The sequence below is a fragment of the Cibotium barometz genome, chromosome 7 (assembly GCF_041138505.1).
Source record: "Cibotium barometz isolate CiBa-2024 chromosome 7, ASM4113850v1, whole genome shotgun sequence".
NCBI classification, from domain to species: Eukaryota; Viridiplantae; Streptophyta; class Polypodiopsida; order Cyatheales; family Cibotiaceae; genus Cibotium; species Cibotium barometz.
The window spans coordinates 14,959,861-14,971,122 of NC_141052.1; the positions used below are offsets into that span (position 1 = coordinate 14,959,861).

An 11,262-nucleotide genomic window follows, 5' to 3' on the forward strand; every position below is an offset into this window, starting at 1 on the left:
TTGGGTCTTCTATTTTCACCTCTCCACTTGTACTCCATGGCAAGAACTCAGCAGAGCGCAGGAAGGAATTCCATCAGCAAGCAACTTAAGCAGGCACCACCACCTTCCAAAAGCCAAGGCATGTTAATGAAGTAAACATATAAAAGTCAACGGCAGCAGTCATCCAGTTTAAAATTGCACCATGGCAAGGAGCACATATCCCTCCCTGCTGATGGCGGTGGCCAGTTAACTATGCAGGATGGAGGCTCCTCCCTGATCCAGAGGACGATCTACCGGCCCTTGCCATAGTTCAGAGTGCCAAGACACACCACTGACTACTAGTGCTCCGGACAATGGCACTTGTACTTATGGTGTTGCATGTGTTCGTGGCTAGCAAGATGTCAAGCTTTTGCCTTGTTTTTTTACCACATTGCAATCACTATTCTCACACTGAGTTTTCCTTTAAAATATGAAAAATCACTTAGACATTGGTCCTTTGTTTAAATAAATGTTAACCATTACTGAATCGCATTTGGTACGAAGATACATGCAAGAACCCGATCTCCTTTCTTGCCATTTACATAACTGAATGAACTAATGTCATGCTTGCAATTGCAATGTCAATGCCACTATAATTGTATACTAAAAAACCACCACTACAAAGAAAGTCATGGGTGCACCTCAAAGAGCCCTCTTACTTAAACACCAGGTTTGAAACAACCCAATAAAGAAACAAGAGACTTTTACCAGCCCTTTCAGACACTCACAAGAGCAAGATGATTTGAAAAATTCCACACATTTCTAAGAGATTTGCAACTTTCACATAACAACTAAAGATATTCAATGCTGCTGTGCAAAATTGGCTTCATTCATAGCCACCACCGTGCTTAGGCCCCTCACTACAGAATTAACCTTAGCCATATCCATAAGATGCATCTGGTTGTTTGATGACCTCTTTAAAGGGAGCCTCAACACGCTCCTTGACAAAGCACTTTTGAACACCATCCTGTACAAGTAAGACTTTTCCAGGGGGACAGAATTCATCCTGTATGAGAGGACCACCGAAAGTTGATGATGAGGATGATCTGTTAACTTGGTGCTTTGAGTCATCTTCACTTGACTGCATTTTTGAAGCCCTTTCAGCTGACCGTTTTCTCAAATGCGGTTCCAATTGGGAGAGCGCAAATATGGTGATTATGCTGGCAAGCACCAAGGCAGCTTTCCCAGAGAGACCGACAGCTTCACCAGCTCTTGTAGCCAAGCTAGCCAGACCCAACCTGAACCCTGAGAAATTCCTCGGGCGAGTACTTGCTCTGATACTGTTTTGTTGAGGGCCTTCCTCTGACTGTGTCGGCTCATCATGTGCTGCTGCTTCATCTTCAGGCCTGCTTGCCATTGAGGCCCGCCTTGATGGGCTTTCTCGTGTTGTCACAAAAGAGCGCTTTGAGAAACCCACATAGTTGCCTTTCTCTCCAAAAACTGGCATGTCCCCACCGACAGGAGATTGATATGGAGGAAGCATGAGATCATCCTTCTTTTGCACAGGCTCCCCCACAAATGCATGAGCCTCCTGCACTATTTCCCACTCTGTGCCACTATACTCTCTGAGCCTTCTAATAAGAACTTTACGCCTTTCTTCAAGTTCTACCAAGAGATTGTCTCTCTCAAATTTCTGTTGTTTTTGCAGAGCCTAGAAAGATTGTAAAGTAGAAGCAACAGTTTAAAGATGTCTACAGTCATGTTAGCAACTATGTCATCAAATGTTTAGTCACCTTTCAGACCAACAGCATTGCCACTAGCTACAAAATTTCTGAGGTGAAAGGACTGAACATCACACCAAAGAGCCTCACAGCTCCACTTAAAATCACATATGCTGGCTTCCTTTGGACAAGCTACAATGTTTAACTAAAGAGAGAGGTAGATGTGACATGGGAGAACATCGAGCTACAGACATGTATAATGATGTGTGACATGCACAAGATATAGATGGGGAAACATACCTTCCTAATCAGCCCAGCATAGTATGAGTTCGAGGAAGTTCCCTTGTTTGTTTGAAGAGGGTTTTGGTTCTCTCTTTTCAAAATATGGATCAAAGATGAGTGGCCCCACACTTACATGAGATCCAGAGGCATGAGGTAAACTCATGAAAGCGGTGAGGATCATAGTCAAACTTCTGACATCCTTTTTTCAGAGTCCATGTTAGTGTAGAGCCTGAGGGACACACGAAGAGAATGAAGGTAGTGTTGGAGTCACTCAACTGTACTGCACAAGAGCTACCACAGTCACAAGGCAATGAGGCTACCATGGGCACCTTGATTGTGATTGCTACCTGCTTCTATGCTCCAACATGCAGCTGGCCTTACATGTCAGAAACCTCAGATCTGGCATAGGGACTCTGCCTAGGCATCCCGATCAAAGTCAGACATGTCCACTAGCACAGAGGACCCTTTTTGAGAAATACATAACCCAACCAGTTTCTGATGGATGATAGATTTCCTCATGACAAGGGGAGACTCTCGTGGTTCAAGGGTTTCCTTTTCTCTTTGATATTTTCTAGAGGTTTGGACATGCCTTGTGCATTTCCTATCAAAGTTCTGCGACTCATCATGCAGTCTCATAGGCTGATCTTCCCTCATACATGGGTCAATCGCCTACCTCTACGCCGCCGCCGCCACCACCGTTGCATCCCTGTCCCTCCCCCTCTTCTTCTCTCCTTTCTACAGGCCTATGCTGAACCATTCACTTGTTCTAGCTGATTTTCCCTCACACATGGGTCAATAGCCCACCTCGACGCCGTCGCTGCTGCCGTGGCAGCATCCCTATCCCTCCCCCTCTTCTTCCCTCCTTTCTGCAGGCCTATGCTGAACCATTAGTAAAGCAAATGCAAGACAAGTGCGGGCTAGCGAAGAGATGATATTAGATGCAAGAGAAGGAGATATAACCTGCAAGCAGTCGAGGTGGTCTTGGAGGTCAAGCAGGGCATCGCGGATGGCTCCGAGTTTTTGAACGTCCTGGAATGCGCGGTGGCTTACATGGTGATCCTCTTCAACAACATCATCATCTTCTTGGGAGAAGGTGTCGCCGGCTGCTGGGGCTTCTTCTGCTCGCGAGGCCCTGCGAATGGCACCGTCGATCTTGGTCTGCAGCTCCGAGGCTCTGGCCAGCACATTGGTAATCTCCGAGGGCTCCATGACTTACTGCTATCCTGATGCCAAAGGGTGGGCTATAACAGAGCATCCCATTTTTTAAAGGCCCGCCTATACTTTATGGATACGTGACAAAATCTTTTCTCATTAATTAATTAATTGTTGCCACTCCCTCATCAATGAAGGTTTTTCATTGACCTTAGCACTAAAGTTGTTGGACTTGTCTTCTTTTAGCAGGAGATCCTGTGAATTTACCCCTGCTACACGCCATGTCCGACGTATGCAGGCGACCGATATTTCTCTTTCTCTCCCTCCCCTCCCCTATGCAACTCCCTCTGCTGAGATGAATAAGGCGCCTCCTCTGCTATCTTTGTCTGCTTGCCCTCCGCCTCTTCTTCCACCTCTCTAGGCGGCAGAGGCCTCTCAATAGCGCGCCCGCGACCAATATTTCTCTCTCTCCCCCTCCCCTCCCCTATGCCACGACTTGCCAAACCCACTGTTGAGAAGGATAAGGTGCATTCTCTGCTGTGCGCGAGATCTCCGCCTGATTCCCCTCCGCTTCTTCTTCCACCTCTCTAGGAGGAGGCCTCTCAACAGTGTGCCCAACGGGCTACTAATAGTCTCAGACCCATGTGTGTATAGATCAAAGGTGGTGAGAGAGGAGAGATGGAGACCGGTGATAGAGGTGGCTCTTCCAGGTAGGAGGAGAGGACAGAGGGGAGCAAGGGGACGCATGGAGGGGTGATGCAAGTGGCGAAGGGAAAGGGTCACCTTTTTGAATCTTATTATTAATTAAAGGGCCAATTAATTAACAGAACTAAGAAAATTTTATGAATATATACTAAGACAAATTTGTGAATATATACTTTATCCTAGGATATAATTTTTAACCACTTTTCTTTGAATTTGTCTTATCTCTTTTTTTAAAAGCATATAGAAGGTTTTTTTATATTAAGCTTTTCATTGAATTGCACATTTTTTTCCACCAGGGTAAAATGCCTCAAGAATTTCTCAAGAAGAGCTCCAAAGGCCCATTGGAAAGGACCTCCTTCTCTTCCTCTTCTAATGGGAAAAGGCTCTAACTATCATTCTTAAGCCCTTACCACACTTGTGTCTTGAGGTGCCTCATAAAAAATGACTAGAAATGTTATAGGACCATGGTACATGGAGATTAGAATATTTCACAAATTGAATAATAGAAGAAATAAACCATAAACACCATAGCATAAATTAAGAACATAAAAATCAAAGAGCACAAGATTGGGTGTAATCTCGACGTGTGTGGCTCTGAGACATAGCAATAGCTGTTTTTGCCTGTATTGTGGGATTAGATGTGGTTGCGTAGGGCTCTTCCATAGCAACTTGTGGCAAAGCACATGAGAACTATCGTGAAGATAACAGAGGACAGGCGAAGAGTCTACACGGTAGCCACACGTGGTATTTAAATCATATTATTATAAATTTAGCCCTTGGAGCTATAAATAGCATAGCTTTTCCAAAATTGGGCTTTTTACAAAATTGAACCTCATCCAATGCTTTTAAAGTATCTCATCAAAAATAAACCTTGCCCAACATATGTACAATGGGCCAAACCATACAAAACCAAATATTTAGCACGTGTGCTTGGCTAGATAATCTCGTCCAATGTCCACCTTGGTTGTTCCAAACTCATGATCTATACTCAACATAGTCCACAATGTTAGATCACAATTACTTTGGAATCACTCAAAAATAATTCTAACAAATGGAAAACATTCACTACCATGCTTCACACATGAACCATGCATCACACATAATTAATTGGATTCACTCCCATGATAAATATTCTGAAAAATCTCACTCCTGTTCCTGTGATAGTCCTCCTGTTTGAGAAGACAACCGTCCTTGGTTGTAACTATCAGCACACACGAGTGATGAAACACATTAATCGTTCTCATACTGGATTTACTTCCAATGTGAGCTCACACGTGTCTTAAAGTTAATCGGATTCACTCACGATCAAACTCTCGTAATCTTTGCACATGTCACACGTGTCTTAGAGTTGATCGGATTCACTCACAATCAAACTCCTACATTGGATTCACTCACAATGTTTTCATACGTGTCACGTATTCACAGAGTATACCACACATTTCACATGTGTCATAGTTGGTTGGATTCACTCACAACCAACTAGCGTCACCCTCTAAAGAATCAGATTCACTCTTAATTCTTATACTCTGTGAATACGTGTCACGTATTCACAGAGTATACCACACATTTCACATGTGTCATAGTTGGTTGGATTCACTCACAACCAACTAGCGTCACCCTCTAAAGAATCAGATTCACTCTTAATTCTTATACCACATTGGTTCACCCTCATCAAGAATTAATTCAGAAGAGTTGATTGGATTCACTCACAATCAAACTCACACATTCCTTACATGCGTCATGCATGCCACAATTGGTTGGATTCACTTACAACCAATTTATTCTTTAATCACACTTGGGTCACCCAAGATAAATAGTCTATATTATTTTTCATAACATTCCCTCTTTCTTGGGTTACAACTGACCTCAGTTGCATATTTAATTAATAAGTGAAGAGAGTCAGGATATAATATCCGTCACAGATAAAATCCCTCTCAACACTAGATTGTGATCAGTTATCCATCATAGATAAATATCAGTTAGATTATCCATCACTCACGGACATCAAAAGAGTATGCTTCACATAAACCAATTATGAGTATCTTTCATAGACACTAATATGAGTATCTTTCACAAAAGAGACATTGTATCAAGGACTTTTATGCGTAATAAATTCTAGTGTCCCATACCACTAGAAATTATCCCACACAAATCTAGAGATAAGTATGCATCAGAATACTTCACACGTGATTAATCTTATGTCCCATACCATAAAACTAATATATAGTGAAAATTTCATAAAGTATAGTTCAAGATGGAAGGGCCAATTCCTCCAAGAAGTACTACTTTTGATGCGTAAAAACTCTCCTTGAAATTCACAAAAAGTCTCAAATGAAATTTATAATCAAATGAAACAAATATGTTACCTCAAGAGTTGATAGAAAACCCTTTGATTATTTAATACCAAATTGAGGATGAATGATGACGAAATGGGCCACTGATCCCTAAGAGATTAAACATCTTTTTGTTCACATAAGGTGTCGAATAATCTCTATGTTTGGAATCTACGTCATTCACTAATAAACCTTGTTAAGTTAGCATTAGTAAAAATGAAAGAAAGTGAATAAACGTATATCGAAATAGGATACATGAATTTATATTCTTAGTCAATATGAACAATTAAGTAAGAGAAGAACTAGGAAAAAAAATTTATATCGATCGAATAATGTTTTAACGACACTAAATTTTGAAGCAACAAATAATTGGGAATAAGAAAATTATGAGGATTTTTCTTATCTTTATTGGTGTGTCGGAGAAGTTGATTAACGCCATATTCGGAGAAAATATTATTGTCAAAAATATAATCCTTCTTCCCGCTCAAAAATAAGTCAGTAAATTCGAAAAACGAATAAGTGGGATGGAAAGTCAAAGCCAGAAGGATGGAGAAATACTCGTATTGATGCCCACTTGTAATTCTTCTTTGAAGATAAATAAAAGCTTTATTTTAAGCTCTTATAAGCTTTTGTGTTAGGCTTTTTATTATTATTATAAAGGACAAAACCTTTTAAGTTTTAAAGCTTTAAAACTAAGCTTTAATTAAAGCTTAGTAAAGCTTAGTAAACTTATAAAAGCTTATTAAAAAGCTTCACAGCTTTGAAGTAAACTTATAAAAGCTTATTAAAAGGCTTCACAGCTCGAAAAAAGAATATGAGTAGAGGCCCGCTGTCATCGAATTGGAGGGAGAGGAGAGAAGGAAATAATAATAATAATAATAAAAGAAAAATTTGGGGTTTTAATTCTCCAAGCTGCGCTTTAGCGATTTACTACTTGAAAATGAGAAAATTGAAAACTAGCAGCCCTACACACCGTCCATGATACATCTTTGACATGATTACTGGTTTACAAATCTACTATGGAGCTCAATCACCCATCCCTTGCTGACTCCATCCATATAAACGGATTCACAAACAAGAGGCCAAAGAAATCAGAAAACCGCTTTTTCATGAAGAGGTGGATTTGCAGAGTGGTTTTCTGCCCTTCTTTGCCCTTTGGTCAATAACCACTTGTAATTTTCTTGTCCTTTGGATAGAAGAAATGCAACTTTTCATACCTTAGTGCCTCTTCTTCAATTTTTGAGCTTGACCTTGATTTAAGTACCTTTGCACGCTTCTTTTTTGCAGGCTTTTTGGCACTTCCCATGTAAGTATTTTTGAGTTTGTGAAGAAGCCTTCAAATTTACTCCAAGCCAATAGCCTTTGAGGAAAATTCAAATTTTTCTTCAAGTCTCCATGGCCCAAATTCAATACTTGTATGCAAGCCTATAAAAAGGACCCTTGTTCTTTTATTTCAGATCAATTATCAATCACGGTTTTGCTGTGCAATCATTACATCACTTTTGTTATCATCTTCTTTTCTTCCTTCTCTACACGTATAGTTGCCATGGATTCCTTTCATCCTCCATAGCTCAATCATCCAAGTGTAGTGGTATTGGGTGATCAATTGGTATTAGAGCTAGGTTAGCATTTTAGGGTTTCTCTTGCTGCTACGTTACCATTGCCTCGCATTTTAGGGTTTCTCTTGGTGCTACGTTACCATTGCCTCCACCAGCTACCCAGCCCCTAGTGTCATACATGAGCAGCAACGCACGTCAGGTTGCGTTCTCAGCTGCCGCCCGCTGTCAATCGACAACGTCCCCAGCCCCCATGATCTCCTCCTGCAGCTCTACCTCTCTTATCTGAGTGCTGCCCTCCCTCCTACTGTGCGCACGATTGCCTCTCTAGAGCTGCTGCCTAAGTTGATGAACCCGTTGCATCATAACCACTTGCGCCATCCTTTGCTGCTGCCACCTCAACGTACCTGCTCACGCAGCTACACGCTTCCCTTCTGCCCCCATCAGCCTCTCACCCCCATTCCCAACTTCTTCACTTGCTGTGCACCTGCTCTCCACCATCGCTGACATGGTCTCGTATCTTACTATGCCTGAAGCTACTACTGCTAATGCACCGCTGATCCCGCTTTCAGATTCTGTCACCTGAATCCGTGTCAGCTGGCTGCTGATTTCACGTTAGCTTCTCACATGTTGATGCATATCAGCTTCTTTTGACATGCTGATGCCACGTCATCTTCTGACATTTGAAGCTAGATGGCTGATTCAGCTGTCAGAGTGAGCTAGCTAATTCAGCTGTTGGAGTCAGCCCGCTGAGTCAGTTGTTGCAGTCAGCTAGCTAATGCAGCTCTCTGAGTCAGCTAGCTAATTCAGCTATCGGAGTCGGTCTACTAACTCAGTAGTTGGAGAGTCAGCTAGCTAATTCTGTTGGAGTCAGTAGCGGAAGTCAGCTATCTGAGTCATCTCTCTAACTTAATTGTTGGAGTCAATCATCGGAGTAGCTGTCTAAATCAGCTATAAGATTCAGCCAGTAGTAGTAGAAAGTAGACCAATAAGTCAATATTAGGTAATTTGGGAAAAATCTCACATTTTGGGAATCAATTACTCCATATAGTTTTGGACCTATCTTAAACATACTAACTCCGAATTTGTCGGAGATCATAGACTTAGATTCTACTCTTCAAGATCTTTCCGATGATATGTCACATGAGAGGGTTTTGACAAACTTTTGGACAAGTTCACCATGCTCCCATTTTTCAAATGGGAATGGGATTTTTCTCAAATTATCTAATATGGTGTTCAATGGCTTTGATAAGCATCAGCAAATATGGCATCTCCATCGAGAAGTTCTCCGGTATAGGATTCACCCTGTGGAAAACAAAGATGAAGCTTCTTCTCATGTGTGAAGGTGTGTGGAAGATTGTTACCCACAGAAGAGCCTCAGCAAGTCTGTAGTAGCAGCGATGCTACTCATCATGTAGAATGAGAGTGCATTGGTGATAATATGCCTTGGCTTATCAGATAATCTCCTGCATCATCTTGACTTGACAAAAACTACCAAAGAGTTATGGGATAATCTACATGCTATTTTGGTGCAAACCTACATAATTCCAAACTCTTCTTGAAAATGCAACTGTACAACATGAGCTATAAAGGCTCGGACACTCTCAAACAACATGTGGACTCCCTCAGCCTCATATTTCAGCAGCTCACTACCTTGACATGTTCGCCTGATAACGATGACAAGAAGGTTGCGAACAAAAAGAGAGACCGTCACAACTTTAAAAATTGGGATAGAATTCTCATATGAAGAAATGGTTGCTATTCTTATGTAAGAAGACTGGCGCAGGCGTGACGACCTACCCATAGGCACTTTCTTCAACAAAAAATAACCCCAACAAATGTAGCTACTGCAAGAAGCTTGGTCACACTATCAATGAATGCTACAAGAAGAAGGGCAAACAACAAGAAATACATCATGCTAAGCTGGTAGCCACTTCCTCTTACACTGACTCAGTTGATGATCCAAAGCCCTCAACAACCAAAAATGATGCCTTGGTAGTTTGTTGACTCATTGTCTCTTGATAGTGATGAACAATGGGATGACTATGCTCTAAAGCCCTTTTATTTACTCAATAATTTGTGTGGGCTACGCTGCTCAGATTCTGACTATGAAATGATATGTATTTCTTTTTAGTGTGCTTTTTCATCATGGATTCTGTTCAAGGGGGTTTGCTCTTCAGGAGGTACTGTAACCAACTCCCGTGGCCTCTAAGTTGAGTCCAAGGACCATGTTTGGGGCATGGGTCTCTGAATCATGTGCATCTGCCTCTAAGCCATGCTCACTATTGATGAACCTTTGAGCCATGCAGATTGGACCTCTGATCATGCTTAGCTTTGAATTCTGAGTCCAATGGTAGAACATGCCATGTTATAGCTTCAATTCTGCTATCCTCTCCATTCAGCCTTTTTTCTCTGTAATCAAGAATCTTTTGTATGGGACTAGACACTGCCTCTACTAAGGTAAGACCTTCCCATAGGAATTGCATGTTTACAGGTAAGACCTTCCCATAGGAATTGCATCCATGTTTTGTGTCATGGATTCCGCCACCCATGACCCAAAGCGGGGTATGTTAGATATTATTCCTCCTGGTTTTTAGTCTGTCATTAGCTAAGTAGTCATGTCAGCACTCGAACCACTTCTGTTGTGCTATCTCCTATGAGCGGCATTATCTCTTGTGATTCAGGCCTTTAATGTAGCCAAAGATGTGGCTCAACCAAGCCTGTAAAAGGGCTCTTTTACTTTCATTTTCAATTAATGATCAATCACTATTTGGTCGTGCAATCACTACATCACTTTTGTTATCCTCATCTTTTCTTCCTTTCTCTACACATACAGTTGCCATGGATTCCTTTTATCCTCCATACCTCCATCCTTAAAGTATAGTGGGTTTTGCTTATGTGGACTATTTTGGTGCAAACCTACATAATTTCAAACTCTTCTTGAAAATGCAACTATACAACATGAGCTATAAAGGCTCTAACACTCTCAATCAAGCTTTGAATTCTGAGTCCAATGGTAGAACATGCCATTTTATAGCTTCAATTCTGCTATCCTCTCCATTCAGCCTTTTTTCTCTGTAATCAAGAATCTTTTGTATGGGACTAGACACTGCCTCTACTAAGGTAAGAGCTTCCCTCTGCATATTAGCTTTTTGGATTAGACACTGCATGCTTATAGGTAAGACCTTCCCATAGGAATTGCATGTTTACACCTTCCCATAGGAATTGCATCCATGTTTTGTGTCATGGATTCTGCCACCCATGACCTAAAGCGGGGTATGTTAGATATTATTCCTCCTGGTTTGTAGTCTATCATTAGCTAAGTAGTCATGTCAGCACTCGAACCACTTCTGTTGTGCTATCTCCTATGAGCGGCGTTATCTCTTGGTTTGTAGTCTGTCGTTAGCTAAGTAGTCATGTCAGCACCCATGACCCAAAGCGGGGTATGTTAGATATTATTCCTCCTGGTTTTTGTAGTCTAACTAGTCATGTCAGCACTCGAACCACTTTTGTTATGCTATCTTCTGCCAAAGAGGTATGGGATAATCTACATGC

General features: G+C 41.5%; 1 protein-coding gene across 1 annotated transcript; it reads right to left on the bottom strand.

Annotated features, from left to right (window-relative positions):
• Window positions 1-474: 474 nt before the first annotated feature.
• LOC147636726 (plastid division protein PDV2-like) lies at window positions 475-3,212 on the bottom strand. The gene is made up of 2 exons (XM_086800209.1): window positions 2,922-3,212; window positions 475-1,669 (listed from the first exon to the last, which is right to left on the bottom strand). Exons 1-2 carry the CDS (start codon window positions 3,168-3,170, stop codon window positions 893-895), a joined length of 1,026 nt encoding a protein of 341 aa, XP_086656335.1. The 5' UTR covers window positions 3,171-3,212; the 3' UTR covers window positions 475-892.
• Window positions 3,213-11,262: the final 8,050 nt, after the last annotated feature.

Coding starts and splice junctions, on each gene's coding strand:
- LOC147636726 (XM_086800209.1), bottom strand. CDS start 3,170: ATGGAGCCCTCGGAGATTACCAATGTGCTGGCCAGAGCCTCGGAGCTG. Junction 1,670..2,921: donor ACCACCTCGACTGCTTGCAG/GTTATATCTCCT, acceptor CAATCTTTCTAG/GCTCTGCAAAAACAACAGAA.